The following is a 21,557-nucleotide window of genomic DNA, read 5'->3' as shown; positions in this document are numbered from 1 at the left end:
TCTCCAAACCTGGTGAGGCTTGTCCTTGTGGCTGTTGGCAATGGTTGTCCTGGTAACTGGTGTACTGGTGCTGTCTCCATGGTAACAGAGATTTTTGCTGTGCTATCCACTGGTTTCCCCTGCGAGTCTGGCTGTGTCATCTTATCCTTCTCAGGGTTTTCCCTCTGATTCCCCAGACCTTTTCCTTGGATGTTCCCTTCCCTCTCCTCCACGGCTCGCTCCCTCGCCTCCAACTTTTTAACCACCTGGGGAGGAATGGGTTCTAGTTTCCCCGTGGTCACCCTCTCTTTCTGCGACAGCTGCTCGGTGGAGAAGGCCTTCTTCAAGCTTGGCTTCCCCACAAGTTTCTTGATCCTCTGAAGCTCCTCTGCGAACTTGCTCTGGTAGCTCTGGACCCTCTGGGAGTAGCTCGTCTTGTCCTCTAAAGAAGAGGCCCGTTGCTTGAACGCCATTCGTTTCTGGGCCGTGCCGGGGCCTCCTGTCTTCTTTCCGCTGTCAACTGAGTCGAAGGAAACCGCTCGTCCTGATACTCCTCCTGGCAGGTCCACGCTAGCCCTTCGCTCCTCAAAAGCGCGCACCTTGTCGAAGATCTTTGGCGCCGTACGAGCCAGTTTGGGCGTCATGACCACACTTGATGCCTGGTCTGTCTTAGAAGATTGGGGATCCGAAGGTTTGGTTTTATCCGGGTCTTGCTTTGGGGTACTGATGCCATTTTTGTGTGTGGTGGGAGGTGGCTGGGGAGAAGACAGGGGGGCATGGGCGGAGGGCCCATGTGATTCAACAGCAGTTTGAGTCCTAGAGGGTTGAGGATTGAGGGGACATGGAGGTGTGACGTTAGAGCTGTAGTTGCTGTAGGCGTTGGAAGGAGCAGATGTACCTCCATATTGTGTTTGTGTTATGTTTCATATTCATTAGTGAGTTCCTTGTGTTTTGTCTGTGCTCCTTGTGTCTCGTTTTCAGAGAGCAACATATATGATAGTGTAAAATGAAATGGCTGATAAAGGAATAGAAATAAAACAACATTGCCCACATGTAAGATTTTTTATAAGAACTTAATCTAACTGTGGTGAAGTGGAAGACACTCTAAAAAACAGCAATAACTGGAAAATGTTAGGCATGTTGCAGCAACAAAATTGCAGATTTACAACATGGACTTTTACAAAATGCCAGAAAAAATACCCCTGCTTCAAAATACAAAAAACATCATGCCTAAAAAGAACCTGTGATCAATAATTTGTGAGAAAATTCATGCTAATATTAGCTCGGATCAAAGCCAGCAACCCATGCATGCCACAGCAAACCGATAAAGATATGGTGTTAATCCAAAAGTGAGGGGACGCTCTACAAAACATGCAGTGACTAAAAAGAGTAATCACAGTTTTCAGAAAGTGCTGAATAATACATGTTAGCAGATTGTACCATTTTGTCTTCTTAAATGGCTATAAGAAATACATTTTGTTAGCTTAAGACTTGTTAGCTTAAAACCAAACCACACTCACAGCAATAAAAACAGAGTCAAAGGAAAGCGTGATATCAAAATAAACATGTATGAAAAATGGCTGAATATATGAAATAAGAGTAGAAAAAAATGAATCACTTTGTAACTTATAACACATGAAGTACAATTTTTGCGAGTTGGGTTCATGGAGGATATAATGTCTTGTCTTATGTGTCAGTTTTCTTTGCAATTTGGGGTTTTGTGGCCAGTCTTTCTTGTTTTGTATCCTAAAAATTAAAATGCCATGTGCTATAACGGCATAGAAAATGTTCTCCCTCTGTAGAGGCTGAACATGCTCCCATAGTAGTCGCTGCCTACAGAAACACTTTCCTCTGACCCTTGAACAGGCCGCGCAAGGTTAGCATGAGACGCCCGGATCAGCGGTTCCACACCCAGGTGACGGACAGGGGGGGCCCCCTCGGCAGGAGCCCCTCCGAGGGCTTGCCTGGCTGGGTTTGTGGGGTCCAAGTGGGGCCCCGGAGGGCGGGAGCCCAGAGCGCGGAGCTCTCGCTCCACCACAGGGTCATAGCCACCGGGCAGGGTCGCCCTGCGATCTGAAGCATCCGGGTTATAGTCCATCATCCCTCCTCCCTCACCTGGAGAGAGACGCAGACAAACAAGACCTGATTATAGTTATCCGTCACAGCTGTAAGTAAAGCTTGTTTTTAAAAAATATAAGAATAAATCAAATAAAAACCAATGTGATCAGGGCTGTCCAAACCAAGATCAATCTGTTTGACGATATCAATCTGAGCATCCAAACTGATGGAGGATAACATTTTGTAAACGATGGTGACAAGCATGCGCTGCACGCTCCACTGCGCTGGCAGCTCAGGAAAATAGATACTGATGACCTGCTGCACGTTGCGGAGAAACAAGGACACAGTTTTCACGATACTTTAAAAAAAAATAAGGAGTTAGGAGAATCCAATGCTGTGTTACGAGAGTCGCGTCTTTTGAAGTCACATTTTTTTTTTCATACTTCGTGAGAGTCAACATCAGTTTTCCCGTCGATCGTCAAAGAAGACATCAGTAAAGACAAACGCACTTCAGACAGTCAGTTTGAACATTGGGTTCTAGATGAGACCCTTGGAATATAAAGGGGGTCTCAGTAGAACCACCCATTGGTTCCTTCTGAAGACTAGACTCCTTTCAGGACTACTTTAAGCCGTGGATGAATACACATTTAGTAGTCTAATGAGTAATTACAGCAGCAGGATGTTGTACTATATCTGGGATTGACTCAAAATAAACTACAGTGCCTGTGTTCGTTGTAATTAAGGAACACCCAGTGAAACAGTTTGGCTAATTGATGCGTTTTTAATCAGTTTTGGACAACAATGGAGCTCTGTGGCACAGAGGAGTAAGCCACAGGGCTTTGTCTGCACAGGCAGTGCTTCGGTGTTGGTTTTGCTCTTAGGAAATATCACCAGACGGTGAGAGAAAGATAAACCTGACTTGAATTCCAGAGAACGTTTCAATAATGTTAAATGAAAGGTTGATTAAATGTCAGATTTATTTAATTAATCATTTTCACTCTATTATCGTTAATGTCAAACCTTTTGTCGAGTTAATATCATTTTTGTAACAATTAAGCTTTCTGCTGTATTTTATGTTGTAGGCATAGCATGTATTAAAAAAGCGCAGATTATCAAGGCTTGTATTTTGTTTAAATGTCTGAAAAGTCTGTAAAAAGATTAATTAATTAACTAAAAGATTCATCAATCCGAGGAGCAAGAATCCTGAGCTGGTAGAAACTGATGCTGACGTAAAACGGAGGGCAGGAACATCATTAGAAGTCGGGATTAAGAGTCTATTGATTGCTTGAAAACAGGAAATGAAACAGAAAGTGGAGGAGCGACGTCGCGGGGCAGCGTGCGCCACTTAAAGAGGTCCTCCCCCATCGCAAATCAGGTAATGATTGACATTTTAGTGATGAGCAACGGAGACAGGACTGCTTGGGGCAGCAAAAAGACGGAGCAGTCAGCATCTCGGCCTAACGACAGAAACCTTGAAGCGCCGATGGTGTCGAGGATATAAAACGACAGACTCGCGCTGCAATCAGAAATGGTACTGACTCAGCGCCACAATCGGGAAAACAGGAAAATATCACAAGGGCTTGACATATTGAGCTTCAAAACGCTGTTGCCATTTGCTTGTGAGGCAATTGGGTCACCTTCACCTTTCATTTTAGGCTTTTAGTGCTTGGTGTTGAAGCTAATGGAGGGTCATTTTCACAAACAATCCTGCCTCGTACGTGTCAGCAAGTCTTCTGCAGAAGGCAGGAAATGCATCTCTAATTTCTGTATGCAGCTGAGGCAACCAGAATCTGCTCCTTGAAGAGAACAAATGATGTATCACCTCATCCCTCCCTCATTTGATATTCTCTTTCTTTTTTTTCCCGTTGTTGCTCGTCTCTAGAGGGACGTGATGAGGGCGTAGTCAGCCCGCCGACACGAAATCTTACAGTGCAAACACTGTGCACAAGCGAGGGAAAGAATATAAACTTTCTCTGTGGTTCAGGAGAAGGGTGTCAATATTTCGGATCTATATTCAGACATCCTGTTGCCTGGTTAGGAGAGGCTGGTGAGGAGGGCAGGCAGCTTCTGTGACGCCAATGCACCAACACCACTTTAGCAAATTAGTGAGGAGTATTTCAGGGAATCTTTTCTATACAGGGAAAAGATCGAGGGTTAACATCTGCCACTCGAGATGATGAAATCCTTTTAACATTTTCATTTTTAGACATTTGCGTGACGAGATCACAAGTTTTCTTTAGGCTTGATCTGATTTGCCTTTAACCAAATTAAATAGCCTGTTCTTGACCTGCAGTATCTCAAGTAAAAGCCTGTTTTGCTAAAACAAATGGCTTTAAAGCACATCTAAGCTGTAAGTTAGCTCTTACAAACTGCTCTTCCACGTATCGAGCCCCGACTCCTTAATAATCTTAATATTTTTAGTTGTTTATCCAGTAAAAATACCAAACATCCACTGGTTACTGCTTCTCAGATGTGAGACTTCTGTAATGTCTGTGTTTGATGTCTGTATTAAAGGTGCACTACGTAGTTTTGGAGAAGAAATTTTAATTAGAAGAGAAAGATCTAAACAAACTAAATAAACAAACTCTTTGTTCTCATGACTGATAAAAACTGAATGAACAAGCTGACCTCAAAGGACAACACAATTCTATACTGTTTACTTTGTTTATATTTGGCGGACCCTGCCACCTTTGACCGATAAAATAGCTTTCAGCTCTCAAAACCTGGTGTAGAAATGCAATCCAGCAAAAAACAGTCTCCTATAACAACTAATCTTAAGCAAGTATATCTTAATATCCACTTACTGAATGTACTGTAGCTCCATCCTGGCGCTACATTTATTTCCTAATTGAATTCTGGCAAAGCAAGAGCACACAGTATCGTAGAATAATTGCTGCCATTAGCTTTAACATCATTTATCCAAAAGAAGCAGCCTCAGTTTTCTGGGCTGTGTGTTCCCTGTGGAGCCCCGACAGTGAGATCCAGACCTTAGACAGGTTCCCTGCTGGAAACTGGGGCAGTGTGTCACTCTGTTGCATCACGCCATCGAGCATTCTGCCATATCGGATTTTATCCAATGCACGTCTTGGGCCAAGCTGATAACAAGCCTCCATTAAATCCATCAATCCGCATTGAATCATAATTTTGTAGAAGTGTGCTTTTGGCAGCGACGTTGGTGCTGCAGTCAATCAGACTGAAGATCACATCATAAATACTGTTTAAAGAACCACTGAATATGTGCGTGCTGCATAATCTTCTGCAAGTATTGCAACTTTAAAAATGTACATTTAAAGAGTAAAAAAAGCTGAAATGTCAGTTGTGAAGAGCTGATCTAGAAAGTGCTTAAACCTCAGCAAGATTCGAGATTGTAGTACCTGCAGGTCCTCTCCGTCCAGCCTTGTCATGGTGCCTCCCGGGCCCTTCTTTGGTTTCCATCTGAGGTTCAGTGGTCTCATCCTCTGTGGTCTCAGAGTCTGCAATTAAGAGATGTGAAACAAGGTGAGTTAAGGTGGAGAAAGAAGAAGAAGTGGAAAAGAGTAAGGAAACAGAAAAACAGAGGTGGTGGTGGAGGAGAAGAGGAGGTCGAAAGCAACAACAGGGTCCCGGAGAAAATGACATTTCACATTGACTTAGCGGGCGCAGAGTTTGATGGGTCCTTGAAAAGAGCCGCGGAGAGCCCCCGGAGTGAAATAAATGTGCTGAGGCTGGAGCGTGACATGAAGCCAGCTGTGGCTTATAAAAATACATGGCCGCTACATGGAGGGGAGGGGTATGTATAGATGCTCTTTGCTCGGGTCTGCAGCCGTTTGACTTTGGCATCAAAACAGACTGAGCTTATTTTCTTTATTGAGGCTGACTGCTGTGTTCCTTTTTATATTTACTTTATTGGATTTAAAAATTATATCAATATGACCCCTGTTGAGATCACAGTGCCTCTTAACCAAAGAAGATTTAATCCAAAAAAAGCACAAAATAGTCAGGATATTGAAAGATGCCAGAAAAGCTGGTTTTAAAGGGACAGTTCACCCTTAAAATCAAACATAACGTTGTATGCGTTGTGTTTTGGAGGCATCGGCTGTAAAGATGTCTGCCATCGCTCTGATATAAACAAACAAGATGGCACTCGGCAGTGACGTTATGTAACTAAATACTTTTACACAAGTACTGTACTTCCACTGTACTATACAATGTGTTTAGTTTGTTTCCGGGGATCTTGGGGAGTGTTGGTGACCCTGCTAGCACAGGAGCTTTGGGCCCAGGCTAGCTGGTTAGCATGCTAACTTCTGTAGATATCTCTGCAACACAACGATACTTAAACATCATTACTGTACTTTAACATGCTATTTATTTAAGTTAATATAAGGTGTCAAACACTCCTACACACTATAGATCAAAATTGTGCAAAATTTGGACTTTTTAAAAATATCTTCTCACTTTTAGTCGACTAGTCTAAGTTTGAACTTCAGTTTAAAACGACAGGGAAATAAGTTATTCGTAACCGACCCCCTGGTCGACCTTTTCAAAGGATCAGTATGAATGAAACAGCAGGAACTAACACTTGAAAATGACAAAACATTTAGAGAATGACAGTCACAGAAACTCAAACCACAAAAATGTAACGTGCCAACAAAAAGACAGATTGACTATATTCATTCGACTGTGGTCTCGATTTAATAAGAAACATTCAAAAGCATAAAGAGGAGACAAATATAGGGTTGTGGTGGCAGTGCAGACAAATAAAATATTATGAGGCAATTTCTCGAGGGATCTGATCTATAAAAAAAAACAAAAAAATAGACACAATAAAGGGAAAAAAAAAAGGACGGAGAAACAGAAACCACAGACACTGTCGAAAACAAACTGCCTGAAGCCGCAGCAGCTCTGTGGCTGAGATCACATTACATCAGCAGGATGAACAGACGAAGTCGGAGAGGAACGGATGGAAAGATGTTTAAAATAAATAAATAAATCAACTGAAGATAAATCAAGACAGGCAGGTTTACCATAGCTTTGCTTTCGGCAGGAGCGGAAAACTTCGCTTCCATAGTGGCAGCAAGAGAGGGCAGACGGGAGAGCACCGTTACTATGGAAACCAGCATCTCTCTCACCCACACGACCAATCCTCTTCGTACCCATTAGAGTCTAAAATCACCAGCCAAACTGCTGGGTGGCTGACAGATATGTTTACTGGTTAGAGAGCTCGTGAAGGAGGAGGAGGAGGACGACAACCACAAAATGGGTTGCACCTCATTGCGCCTCAACATCAAGTCAGATCCTGATTAGATAATTCCAGAAGGTTCCGCCTAATGATAAGAAAGCCAGTGTAACATGAACAATCACCATTAACTCATTACATTGCTAGCAGCATGTGTGCATGTATCTTCCTGGGTGTGGGTATGTAGATCCACCCGGCTGTATCGAATGAAGTTAAATGGCTCGCACACCAGGCAAGGGGGGGGGAATCGACTCGGCAATGTAATTATGAGGGAATATATTTCAGCTTGTGTTGTAATGCAAATATGATTTGGAGTGGAGTACAGCGAGCCTCTGGTTTGGCTTCGATCATGGATTGCACGAATACGGCCAAATATTCGACCGTAAATCATCGAGGCCAGACATTATTCACTCCAGGATTTTGTGCAGTGAGAGGCAACGGCGTGATTACAAAAATATTGCTTTGAGGGGGTGGATGTACAATAATAAAACCCACTCTTTGTTGTAAGCAGTCAAGCAGTAAAAGCATAAAAGTAACACTACAGCAATACAGATGTTCTACAACAGCAGCTTTCATACATAAAAGGGTTATTAGAGGAGTAAATCAAAGTGGAGCACAAGCAGAAACAGGAAAAGGCTGCAGTAGGTAACATTTTTTTTTTTTTTTTTTTTTTACAGAAAAGAAAACAATATGTAAGATGGTAGAATTGGTTTAAAGCTCATACTGACAACACACCATGGGTAAATCTGCCAAAAGTCCGTGTGGAATGCCCAGTTCTCTGAAACAAGATACAGAGCACAATGCATTATTTAACAGTAAACACCACCTGAGTCTGTTTTACACAAAACACCAGAGTGCAAACACAAAAGTACTGTCGTTGTCGCATAAAAGTGTGAAAGTAGCGCGATGTTTTTACTTTCAGTATGAGAGATTTGTGCGAGAATTTGGTTAAAAATCACATTTATGTAGGAAGAAATGTTTTGGATATCGTGATATGGCGCAGGTGTTGTCTTTTTCTGGTTTTAAAGGCTGCATACTTGGTTTTACCCACAATTATATCGACAATATTGATGATTATTCAACAAGAATCTCATTGCGTTATTATTTGTGAAAGTGCCAATAATCATCCCTAAAATATTGTTGGAATATCAATATCGAGGTATTTGGTGAAAATTATCATGATATTTGATTTTGTCGCCAAGTTCTAGCATTTATGAAATGTTTTTGCGGAAATTTTGAAATATGGAGATATAAAGGTGCAATATGTACAGCACCTTACCTGCTAACTGCTGCTAATTGTATTCTGTTTGTAGCTGCTGTTAGCTTGTTAGTTCAGTTAGCCGTGCAGCTAGCCAAACTACATTGTGAGTGTTGGTGTTTACACCGCTAGCACTGGACCTTTGGACTGCTGGGAGAAAGCAGGTTTTTTTAGCAAACTAGCTGGTTAGCATGCTAACTTCCGATTGCCCAGTCCTACTTTAGGTATAATGATAAAATGTCATAATACAAACAATGTTTATGGCAAGAAACGCTGCATATCATAAAAAGTGAAAGATTCAGATTCTTTGAGTGTGTGTGATGAAATAAACACAATTTAGAGGTCAAATCATGTTTGGAGCTTTATGTTTAGCCCTCAAGAGGTTTCTTCAGTTGTTTTGACTTCCAGTTCAGAGCCCAATAAAAGCTGGTGAGTGGAACTAGACATCTAATAAAATAAGATTATATATAAGCTTTAAAGTCCTATCAAGGGGCCCATTTCACGAAAGCAATCTACACTAGGTGGTTTCACAAATGATTGTCGCTTGCAGGTTCTACACTCAACTGATATTTAATGTGGTAAACTTCAGAATCACATCAGACAAAACTTCTCAGTTATGTGCCAAAAACCCTTCAATAAACCGGTGTGCATTTTTTGGTTGGTTTGTTGGTTTGTGAACAGGATTACACAAAAACTACTGAACGGATTTCCACAAAACTTGGATGGAGGATAGGTCTCAGCCCAGAATAGACCCCTTTAACGTTTGGTGCAGATCCAGGAATTTTTTCATTGTGAGATAGGGGCTTATTTTAGTTGATTTTGCAGGGTTCCAGATGAAAAAGATCTAGTGTAATTAGGTTGCTGGTATCTAGTGGGTACAATTTGATGTGGCTCCAAATACAAATCCACATCTAGCGGATTTAAATCTGTTTTCATGGACGGTCCTCAGCTGCTATAGTAACGACATTGGATTAGGCTTGATTCAATTAAAGGAGACTGTTGGGCCTTGGTGGAGTTATGCCCTCTAGAGTGCCATTCTAGTTTTTAATTAAATTTTGCTTGAAAACATTAATCTAGTGAAGAAACTTTAACACGATATGATCTCTTTTATGCCCAGATTTGATTCGAGGAGAGTTGAAAAATGATAGCGAATCGTCGCTCAGCCATGTCTAAAACGAAAAATATCTGACTAACTCTCGAGGCCATGTTTGAGAAAGTGTCCCTTGCTGATAAAGCACTTGGCAAAAGTGCTTCTTGGACAGTCTGTCTGTCAATCAGCACCGAGGAGAGCTCCTCACAATGACTCACGGCTTTGCAGCGAATGGGAAGCAAAAGTAGCAGAAGTGCAAAGTGAAATGACTCATTTCACACTCATTTCCCTCCCCGGCGTTTGCAGCGCACTCCCCATTGGTTAATGTCTTCGTGTCAGGCAATTTGATTAACTGTTGCCTGGTGGTAACTGCTGTTTGACAGACTCCACTGGAAGCTTCCATCGTTTGTCGTGATCTCCATTGTTGTGGCCTCGAGGCAATCATATCAGCGGAACCCAGCCGCAAATGGCATCCTTTTGAACAGGCAGCATTTGGCGAATACTTCAGAAAAATATTTCTATGGATGTAATCCAAATCCTCGCAGCATTATTCACACAAATCTGCTTCTGGAAGCAAAAGGACGAGTCTCGGGGGTCTGATATTGATGCAGAATTCAGAGGAGGCAAAGCGAGCGTCAGAAATCCGCTTTATCCTGCGCCCCTGCTCACTTCGCAGCCCCTGTGACTGGCTGGCCTGATTCTCATGTCTCCACGGAGCGTAGCCTACTGACACACTTTTCATCTGCTCCCAATTTGTGAAACCTGTTATAAGAATTATTTATCGTGTAACAAAACTGTCACGACGGCCAAGGAGGGATGCATATTTCGCGAGAATGTGCACAAAGGCGCAGAGGAGATTTGGACAGTTTGAGGACGTGAAAGGGGATTATTGAGCCCTTTTAGGGTGTCAGTGTGAGGGTCTTTCACTGCACTAAAATACATTTCTCTACCTGGCAACCCAGAGTTTTCCTCAGCTGACTTTCTTTGTTACGCTGTCCTGATTTGTCCTCAGTTTGCCGACAGATAATAGAAAACAAAGGCGGAGAACAGCAAGCGTCACCTCTCCTGTCTTTTCCCATTTTCCCTGAACAGTGGTGCTAGGTTTTAATGAATGTATTCCCCCTCAAAATGTTTCTTTTACCACTTTTATCTGTTACAAATCAACACATTTGCGTTAAATTATCAGTTAAAGGGTGTGGCATGACATCCAAATATGTAAAAACCTACTATTCTCCATGAAAAACAACTAGAATCCAGCTTTCGTAAACACCATCATTTCCTTCCAAAAAGGAGCAAACTCACCTGAAATCTCTTCTTGGACCAGATTTTCTTCATCTCTGCAAGTAGCGCTTCCTGTCAAGCATGCGAGATTACCTGTGGCATGGGCTCACAAAAGCATCCCCACAACCCGAATAAGCCCAGGGTGTGGCATGAACGACCCAAAAAAAAACAGAGGGTGGGAGAAGGAGAAGAAGAAGGAAAAAAAAATCAAGATTCATAAGCGGGATTCAGCCGCCTTTTGTGCGTGGGTGTGTTTACTCTCCAGTCTGGCAGCAAGACGGGGAGAAAAGAGCGAGAGAGGATGCAAATAAGCCGGAGCCAGGTGTCTTTGTGTCTGAGTGTGTATCCGCTGATGTGAACCGCGTCCCTCTCTGACGTAGAGCGTCGCCTTCAGAGGGGCAATTCTCAGCTGGTTCGTCCGATCTCCCCCCCACCCCTACCTCTGCTGCTTCAGTCGAGAGCAGAGCAAGAGGAGGTGGGGGTGGGAAGTCAGAGCAGAGGGGGTGTGTTGGTCTTGATTGCGGTGATGAGAGGAGGAGGAGGAGGATGGGGGGAAATGAGGAAGAAAACAACCGGCTTTAAGAGAGCATCTTGACTTTTATTTATCTTTTTCACGAGCGAGATTGGGGCAAAGGAAAAAAGTCAAAAAGGGGGGGGGAGAAGGAAACAGACAAAGAGGAGAGGAGGCGAGAGAACGATTCACGAGGGAGGAGGCAAAGCAGAGGAGGAACAGAGAGAGAAAGGAAGAGGGATAGATGACAGGATAGAGGGGATGAAAGAGGGGGGAAGGGTGATCAGGGTTGAAATGTATCCTCTAAGAATGATAAATATGAGCAACCCTCCTGATTTCCTTCTTACAACACTCTACCTCCATTCTCCTGTTTTCTTTGTTTTCCTCTCAGCAAGGTAGCAGCCCTCAGCAAAACCCATAAGCCATCAATTATGTATCCATATTCCATGTCTGTTAGCTTTAACCAGTGATAGGGGTCAAGGTAGCAACAGCCTCGAGCAGCCAATGGCTATTTGGCCTGGAAGAGCAAACACGCGTTTCCCCACCTGGATTACACCGTGATGCATGTTACTAACCCTAACCCTGTGTATGAATTACTGTAAGTCGCTTTGGATGTCATTATTTGATTTATTTAAAAAGGGACAGTGTACTGCTCAAACAGATTCGCGTCTGTAGTCTCTTGGCAGGTCAGAGCAAAGAAAAAAAAGACGTACGATACTACAAAGGAAATCTGCAGGCTTAATAAATGACCTAAGTGATTACTAAATACAGAAGTAGTCAAATAGATTTTTGCCAATTAAAGCTGTATTCATTGATTTTTGGCCACTGGGGGGCAGTAGAACATATTGTCACCTGTTAGCAAGCAGTCGATTATTTGCACATCACAGCTTTCACAGAGCAACATTAACGAAATGTCGGAAGTTAATGTGTCTGCAAACCACTACGCTCACATTTGTATGTGTCAGACATGACATATTCACTTTCATGTCACGATCACATGACATGTTTATGATCTGACTTTTGTGGTGGTAGAGTTACAGGCGAGAAGGCTGCCAAGCCCCTGACCGCCATTCAAGACTGTGTTTCAACATTTGTAAGTATGAAACTGCTTGATATTTATTTATTTTTAAAGGAGACTCGGGACTTTTTCAAGCTGTCTTTATGGCAACAAAAAACAGATATTTTTCGATGAGAAGTCACGCTCCAATGCTGTATTTTTGGTAACTAAAACAGGTACTTTAAGCCAAGACATGATCTTTCCCTTACCCTAATCAAGTCTCTTTTTTGCCTAAACCTCATCACACCATCAGAACAACGGACAAAATGAAATTAAAAATATTAAGTTGTAACCTAAAGAAATCTTTCAGCATATCTGTGGTTTCTGTGAACATTTATTCTGGCGGTTGGGTAGCAGATGCTACAAATAGTCAGGTCAAATATGGTTTATTTTCTGGTTTCATTGGTTTCATTGGGTCTCCATCAACTCTGGAGGGAAAAATCTGCCTCTTTAGTTGCTAAATGCTCCAAAATATTCACCTGCTTGTTGCTAACTTTGCCTGTTTGCCATTACATGCTAGGCAATTAGCATTTGCTCGATTTATTTTGGCTTTTTTTTTTTGGGGCGAAACCCCAATTTGTTGCATTAAAACAATGAGCTGAAAGACACTAAAAAACCCAGTATAGCTGATGGGAAAATGTAAGAGTTATGGTATGCATGCTAACCAGCTAGCCTAAGCACATATTGTCTTGCAATACAACTCTCAGCTCCCAGTTGGGACTGCTAACTGCACAGCCAACGGTGCTAACTAGCTACCAGCAGCTACATTTGGTATCGCTTGGTGGTTACTGTGGTGCTGTTGTCAAGCCGTGCCAGTATGTCGGCATGCACAATGCCCTGATGCTCGCTAACCTAAATGGAATGCAGCCATCAACAATATTATAAATTTCCGCCTGTGCTCGTTCTGCTTCAACGACTCAAAATGTCTGCTTTGTCACTTAAAGTAACACCTTTCACATTACATGTAGTCGTTTAATCAATAGCGGATCTAAAACATTGATGGGAGCTGTTTGAGGTTTATTACATTAGCGGCACAAATCTGGCACGTTTCAGCGAAGCAGAACTAAAAGGTTTGCTCCTCTCGCTGAATTATTATTGATATACTACTACTGTCTCTACTGAATAAATCAGACAAAGAAGATATGAAGGAACACTCTCCTCCTGGAAGTCTGATTTGTTGAGCAAACGTGACGAGAATATGTAACCGCTTCCCACCACCCGTCCACCTCCCTCCTCCGCCGACCCCCTCAGTCTCCATCTTGGGCTCAAATACACACTCTGACACACGTTAATTGTTCTTCCAGACACACCTGTGCTCTCCACACCACCTCCATCTAATGAATCTAGAAATAATTACAGATGGACCCAGAGCTCCATGAATCCTCGTCCACATTTCAGCTTAGCTCTTCTAACAATGTGCTTTTTAGTGTTGGTAAGTGAGGCATGTTAATGTTGACGGCCTTGTAAACACCGGATCAATATGTGAGATTTACTCCTGCCATGAATCAGGAGTTATTCAGGTCATTACTTCTTTCTAAATGATAATCACCCAGCTTCAAGTGGTATTTTTTTTTTAAAGGCAATCAGAAGTAGATTTCAATTTAAATAGTCGTCCTAGATTCAGTGGACCGCAGTTCGCAATTGTTATTTTAACAAACCTCCCTCTCTTCACCCTCGCCCGCCTCGCACTCCTCCTCCATCCATCACCGGTGAGAGGCACTTGCTCCGGCAGAAAGTGCAGCGATCAATACCGATGCTTTATGCGTGATACGGGATACACCCCCAAGTAACAGTTCAAACGCCCCCGGATCAATAAGCCCATCATAATACAAGATTCCATGACCATCATCTGGGCCAGATACGGCGGTGAGGCGTCCATTTCATGCTGCTTGGAAATATCTCTCATGAGTGTTTTTTTGTTTGTTTGCTCTCTAAAAGCCAAAACGACTCGGCTTCAACCAACCTCTGGCTGTGATATCATAAAATATCAGCCATTAAGAGAAGATTATTAGATTTTATAGGTGCATGTCATTTATCTTGCTTTGAATCTGCTTTTGTTTGATGCTTCAGGAGACCAAAATATCCTACGGCAATATACACCAACTTTGCCTTCGGCAAATCCTCATTTTTGACATCAGACATGCCCGTACAAACAAAACAGAGACTGTTTTTTTTTTTTTTTATTCCGGGTCGGATTTAAATGCCTCTGTTGAAGCAGCCCGACCCACAGATGCAAATTCTGACTCCTGCAATCTCAAAATTGAAATCATGAGCATTAAAAAAGACTTTGGGGCAGATAAAATTCGGAGCATGCTATAGTTTAATTAGTCTAAAACAACAACGGAGTAAGCAGACTTCACGGAAACCCATTGATTTTGTGACAGAGGCTGCTTTCTGTGGAGCAGCCTTGATGGATGCCTTCCAGGCATACAGCTTTATCAGCAGCAAGTCTGGCATAATCTCTCTGCAACGGATAACAGATTCTGCTGCTGTTACATCACACTGTGATCACACCGTTTCTCTTTCTCAGTGCAGACCAAGTCCTGTCAAACCTTCCACATCATGTGAGTCTAACATCACATTTGCCACCACTCCCAAGAAAAACCTGCACATAAATAGGCCTGCATGATCTGAGAATGAGAAACGGCATCGTTCAATATTGCGATAAATAAAGAAATATTTCACTTTGAAACACCATAGTTTTGCCTCCTTCCTCAGCCAATGATTGTGCCCGCTAACCTGGCAGTCACAACCAACTTGAAACCAATTAGTCTCAGGTCAGCTGCACTCAAGGTTGTATAGACAAGTTCCATGAGTTTTGCACAAACTTGTGGGGTCCATGCCAGCTCGAGTGCACGCTATCCTTAAAGCAAAAGAGGGGGGATAACAAATACGAAGACACAGTATTCTGACTCCACAAGTTCCATGAGGCATCAGGTTTTGCGCAAACTTGTGTGGTCCATGTCAGCTCGAGTGCATGCTGTCTTTGAAGCAAAAGGGGGTCATACCAAATGTTAAGATATTCTGAAATTCTCTCCCTCCTTAGCCATCGATTGAGCTAGCTAACCTCGCAGTCAGCTGCACTGAAGCTGGTATGGACTCTGCAAGTTCCATGAGTCATCAGGTTTGCGCAAACTTGTGTGGTCCATGCCAGCTCATGTGCATGCTGTCCTTGAAGCAAAATGTAGCATACCAAATAGATTTTCTGAAATTCTCTCCTCCCTCAGCCACGAACCTCGCAGTCACAAACAAATGACACCGGTTAATCTAAGGTTAGCTGCACTGAAGCTGGTATGGACTCCACAAGTCCCATCATTAATCAGGTTTTGCACAAACTTGAGGGGTCCATGCAAGCTCAAGTACATGTTGTTATTTAAAAAAAAAAAGGAAAAAAAAAGTTTTACAATTGAAACAAAGGCAAAATCGTAGTATTTGGACTTGTGGTCTGAGACTTTTTGACCCTACTGTATATGGGAGATTTGTCTCTTGGCAGCCATCAACCTGAACGAATGAGAAAAACTATAATAAAGCTAATGCTTCTGTATTTTGTCACCCAAAAGCCTTTAAAAGCAAACCTTAACGGCGATATGTCGATCAGTTCATACGGTGAGCTGGTTTGGAAATCCCAAATGACAGTGGCCAATGTTGACAGTCACACTGCAACCCGATCCTACCACCTAATCCTGACCAAATCCCTGAGGGTTCCTGTGAATGACTGTGTACCAGCGGGATGGAACACAAACACACCCTCTGCCAGACCAAACACCAGGGAAACAGCGTTGGCTTCACCCTCACATATTGCCTCAGCTGCCTCGTGAGAATAGAGAACCTAATTAATTGAACTGTATCCTTAATCCACTTGAACGTAACATTTAGAGAATGTGAAATCATCAAGCGGCTATAGATTATCTCTGCATCAGTATGCCAATGTAGGCCGACAGTCCAGACGGGAGGACGAGGTCAATAAGAAGTGGCGAGAGCAGGAACACCGTGCTATGTTTGGTCTAAAGCAGACACTGACTGAGCAGACAAATGGGTTTAAGGTTCAACTGCAGCACATTTGTCCATTAAATTAATGAGATTTTTAATAACTTTAAAATATCTTTTTATCATCAAAGTTTAAATGTAAGTTATTTCATTTTCAATGTTTCCTTAAAAGTCCCAATTTATACCATCTAAATTTCAGGTATTTTGCATGAAAAATGGCTGGCTGTCCATGTATTTTAACACCTGTCATCAGTTTTAGGGGCGTCTGATTTCAAATCTTGTTCTCTGGACTTGGGATGTGGGACGACCCCTTTGCTTACATTTGGGTCACCAAGCGATGGAGTAAAAGGGGATCTCTGTAGTTTAGTAAATCACACAGGACAGTTTTGGATAAGATTAGCTATATTCTGGTTGTGGCAGACTGGAATACAAAATGTTCCCACCTGGAAGTGGTGGATGTCATAGTGCCTGACAAGGATGTCCTCTTGGTTTTTGTGTACTAAAAAAGATTTTCCTGGAGAGGTCAATGGAGAGGTTATCAGGGAAACAATTATGAGTGATACTTGGTGGAACTAGCACTTTAAAAAGGCTTTAGAAGTGTTAGCTAATGTGGCTTCTCCATACACATGTGCTGGCTCGGCTTGAATTGGTTTGACGTGGCACGTAGCGGTCAAAGGAGCAGTTGTAAATACTCTCCCTTTCCGCAGTACTATCAAAGAATAGTTGTCAACAAAGCTCTGCTAAATCGGTTATAAATACATGTCATTTCCTATAAAAATTGTTACCATAAAAGTCTCCAGTTATTTAGTTATTTAAAATCTTTTCTGTGAAGCAACAAATTCAGGAAATGTTGGGTAATCGCCAACAGTAACTAGGCAGCAACGACTCCCGAAACAGCTGTAAGTTAACATAATGAAACGATAAATAACGCAGATTTCTGACAACACAAACAAGGCCGCAGGACAGAAACTAAATAGCTACAAAAGTACTGAGAGCTGAACACACAGATCATTTTAAAACAGTCTCTCTCTGGTCCCCTGCATAGACATGAGTTGACTATCGCAACCCAGGGCTGTTGGAGAAGAGGGTTGTCATGGGTTGGCCGCAGTCGGGGGAAGACGTCAACGCAGCCGACTTGGAGGCTCGGGCGCGGTTCAACTTGACACAGTAAAACAGGTAATGTAAAAGCAAATCAGGGCGTCATGGTTTGACTCGACGTGGACTTCAGTGCCAGCGGAAAAGCCACATAAGGCGGCTGAGCAATAATAATAGCGTTAGTAGTATTCACTCAATAAAGTAGCTAACCTAGACCTTCATGAATGAATGAAATGCTGTAGCAATCGCTCTAAGAAAGAGGATTAGCATCCTGTTACGAGGGAAAACGCTGGTTCTGGGAACACGCCGGAAGTCGCAAACAATAATTTTCATGGGGGCTCAGAATGAGGTGGATATGCTAGTTCATGGCTAGCTCTTGAGTAAAGAGGATATCCCAATGATGCCATAACCATTATTAAGAAGCTTAAATTTGATCCAGTTGAGAGAAAACAACAGATACCTTGAGAGTTTACGGACAACCATATCAATATTTGCACAATACAAACAAGATTTCTGCGCCCTAAGGTAAAGTAAAAAAGCATTATCCATGGATGTAGCTGGGGCTTTGTCGAACAGGGCAAAGCACAGTGGAGACAAAGTGAATCCAATTAAGCAACAATAAAAGTGGCCTCGAGTGTATTACCTTGTTTTCATTTCCATTACAGCTGTTCCACTTAATTGAGTATGCATTTTATAATTCCCTGCCGCAGTGTGATCCTTCTCTTACTTCAGCCTGTTCAAGGATTCCCAACAACCCATTTTATGCCAGTGTAGTGTGTGTTTTGTATTGATACCAGCTCCCACTCACCTCTTTGCTTCTTGCTTCTCGGCCCACTCACGCCTTCCCGAACACCTCTCAAAGCTTTCCGCGCATCGAGCAGCTCCTTCCGCAACATGGCTCTCGTCTTCCTTTTTTTTTTTTTTTTTTTTTTTTTTTTTTTTTTTTTACAACCAAATAGATGGCTACATCTGCCAAAAAAAGCTTCTCCTCCTCGTACAAGTCTTCTCCATCGGGACACACCGCTAAAAACAAGGGAGCTTCCTCAAAATGACAGACGGGCCTACTCGAGCAAATATGTGTTGTCTCAAGATGGACCTCAAGACTTCTTCTTCCTCAGCCCATGTCTCACTTTCTTGCCCTCTCCCTGTCTTCCCCCAGTCCTCCCTAACCTCGACTGCCAACTTCAGCGGTCTATTTCCAGTCTTGCATAGTACAACCCCTTCAGTCGCACTGTACTCTCCCTCTGCACCCCCTTTGAGAGAGCCCAGCTATAGCAGGAGATTAAACCGAACCGGGCGACCTTTGCTGTCCTCTGTGGGTCACTCTGCTCTGCTCGGACTACGGGGAGTTTTGAAACTCTAGAACAAGGCAGACATGTTGCAATACACCATTAATGATATGCTACAAGTGCACAAACGTTATGGGCGGATGAGACAGTTGCAGGGACAGCAGTCGGAGTGATGCAGATCTATTTCAGACAGTGCTCATAAACCTTGGAGCTGGAGGGGGAAAACAACAGTGCAGCCTTGAATGAGTTAAAGATAAAGTTAGGTCTGTGTGACGAAATGAATACATGAAAACAAGTGTTCATGTGTGGGATTCATTTTAATCCACATATGAATGTGATTATAGATCACAATGTTGACCACAGTCTGGTTGCAAGTATTTTTAGAGCTGATTCTTCTGTACCTTCTCTGTCCACCTGTCACTCTTCTTGATAGATGTTGTTCGGGTGATGTAACAGACCGTCTAGCAGCTGTAAAACTACATCTCTAAGAAATGATTGCACCTTAAAAGAATACAGTCATTTTCAAGTGTATCTACCAGGCTTTATGAAGTGTTCCTGAGCCCATTGGATAATATCCAAAGTGTCGCTGTTTGACGAAGGAGACTCGTCTTTCTCCAGAATTGCCTCACCTACCTTTAATTCGATCATGTGTTTCACAAAGTGGCGAACCTCGGCCCATCCTTGCTTGTGAACGTCTGCGCCAATCGAGGATTCCCCTTTTCTAACCCAATCATGATACTATCACCTGTTTCCAATTAACCTGCTCCAACTCCAAATGCGTTGCCGGCATCAAATTCAGACCTAGAATGACAGTTAGTGAAGCGTAAACCTCTGCCAAGGCCCAAGAGTCCACTTTAATCCAATCAAGCCTGATCCAGTATCAAATTAAACATGTTTCAGTCCGATATATTGGGATTTTTTATTTGGAGCCGCATGAAATATGCCTTATTATTTTCATCAAAATCCGTGCTTAATCCTTTAAAAAAATTAAGAAAAATGTCAAAAAAAACTCCCTATAAAATATATAGGAACTAGACTGGCAGCCATGATGCTGAAGGGTCTGGTTGATCACAGTTTGGAAACCACAGAATGTACTAATGCATCACTGATCCGTTGTGGGGTCGCACGGATTATAATGTATGCAAGTGCTTGAGTGTAAAGTGATGTAAGACGTGGATGCTGGGTTGTATGTTTCTGATGTGTGACATGGCCTCCCCCTTTTTAGTTTTTCCTTTATCCTCCTATTTGTACTGGTCTATGCATTTGTTTGTGTCTTAAGTGTTTCTGATGCTGTACCGCATATAAGGAAGTGCAAACCCTTGATGCTATCCTTTGATAGGGATGTGTTCTTCCCCCTATGTTCATTTGGTATGTGGCGTAGCCTTTCCCCTGTGATACTGTCTGGTCTGTTGGCCTGTTCTGTACTTGTTTGTATATCAGAAAGCTTAATAAAGCCGTAAAAAACAACCGATCTCGCAATGTTAAAAGGCGTGTCCATTACTTTTTTGTGTTTTTGAGGTTGTAGTATCATTTTATGGCTTCCAAGTAGTGTTCCTTGTGTATAGAAATCCAAAAATTCCAAGTTTGGCCAAATTATTAGAGTCAAAATGCAAATTTTTCAAGCCCCTTAGAAAAGTTTGTCCCACATGACAGGCTTCTAGATGATGACGTTGCTACAAATAAACCCCGCAGCCGGCCTAATGTGCCTTTCCTCTGTGTCAGAGATCTTCAGGACTGTGTGTTGTGCTTTAGAGCGTAACATCTGTGACAGTCAGAAAATAACGTTCCACTTTTCTGATTCACTGCTTCGCTCGCGCTACCTCTGTGCTCTCTTCATTAACTCTCGTGGAGGTGGGGAGTAGGTGCCAACTTCTAAATGTATTTTTGCAAAACAGCAAAAGCATCATCTTTAATTTCAAAAGCCCAAATCTTCCAAGCTGAACCTTCACTCTTCATGCCTTCACTGTCAGCAAACTTCTGTGTGTGGGCGTAAAACCTTGGCAGAACGTGAGACAAAATTCCTGGAACTGTCCCTTTATCTGGATCCAAACTAATTTGGATAATTGGGTCTATCCTGGGACGAAACCTATCCTCCTTTTAAGTTTAGTGGAAATGAGTTCAGTAGTTTTTGTGCAATCATGCTGACAAACCAGCCAACCAACCAACCGACCAGCCAACAGACAAACAATAACATAACCTCCAAAGCATATGTTGACAAAAATCAATGACGTTGATGAGGCAAAACATTAAATATATTGAATATATGTCAAAAATTACAAACAAATGATCACTTTCCGGTTAATTTATGCTTTACAAAGTTAGGGGTTGTACCTTCTTAACATTGCCTCTCCTTTCCTTCATCCATTTTCCTCCCGTTCATCCTCTCATCCACTCTTTTCAATTCTCCTGTCTCCTCCTCCAGGTACCGTCTTGGGTTTATAATGGGATTGAGTGACGCAACAACAATGACTGTTTTGCTTCACTGAGTCGCTTTCTTCCTTGCTTCCATCACAAATGTCTAGACCAGCTCAACCCAACAACTTCCTCGTCCTACTTTGACCCTCTTCCTCACATCCACCCATCCTCAACACTCATACCTGCTTCATATAATTGAACTTTTATTCACATCCTGCCGTGACGCGATGTTGGTTACGCAAAATAAAGCAAATATGAGCATGGACCTTTAAAATAGTCTCAGACTGAAGCGGTGTCTCACCCATACCCATTCAAAAAGAGG

The 21,557-nt window shown here is 42.5% G+C and overlaps 1 protein-coding gene and 1 long non-coding RNA gene across 12 annotated transcripts in view; one reads left to right on the top strand and one right to left on the bottom strand.

Moving 5' to 3' along the window:
* spega (striated muscle enriched protein kinase a) overlaps nucleotides 1-21,557 on the bottom strand; it is a 59,317-nt gene that overhangs the window by 27,725 nt on the left and 10,035 nt on the right. For 4 of the 10 annotated variants that reach the window (XM_084347346.1, XM_084347348.1, XM_084347349.1 and 1 more), the window contains 3 exons: nucleotides 5,412-5,510; nucleotides 1,944-2,094; nucleotides 10-795 (listed from right to left, as the gene is read on the bottom strand). In XM_084347346.1, the coding sequence (XP_084203472.1) occupies nucleotides 10-795; nucleotides 1,944-2,094; nucleotides 5,412-5,510 (1,036 nt within the window). Of the gene's footprint in view, nucleotides 1-9; nucleotides 796-1,943; nucleotides 2,095-5,411; nucleotides 5,511-7,040; nucleotides 7,341-7,987; nucleotides 8,031-10,902; nucleotides 11,415-18,339; nucleotides 19,026-21,557 lie in introns of those variants that run through there. The other 6 variants (XM_084347353.1, XM_084347351.1, XM_084347347.1 and 3 more) reach the window with 6 other exon arrangements.
* LOC311253415 overlaps nucleotides 1-21,557 on the top strand; it is a 48,535-nt gene that overhangs the window by 22,110 nt on the left and 4,868 nt on the right. The window contains exon 4 of one of the 2 annotated variants that reach the window (XR_014621679.1): nucleotides 17,482-17,612. This is a non-coding gene — a long non-coding RNA (uncharacterized lncRNA). Of the gene's footprint in view, nucleotides 1-1,845; nucleotides 1,932-17,481; nucleotides 17,613-21,557 lie in introns of those variants that run through there. The other variant, XR_014621680.1, reaches the window with a different exon arrangement.

Source organism: Pagrus pagrus (assembly GCF_965226575.1).
Source record: "Pagrus pagrus genome assembly, chromosome: 24".
In the NCBI taxonomy this organism is placed as follows: domain Eukaryota; kingdom Metazoa; phylum Chordata; class Actinopteri; order Spariformes; family Sparidae; genus Pagrus; species Pagrus pagrus.
This window is presented reverse-complemented; position numbering and strand designations above follow the sequence as displayed.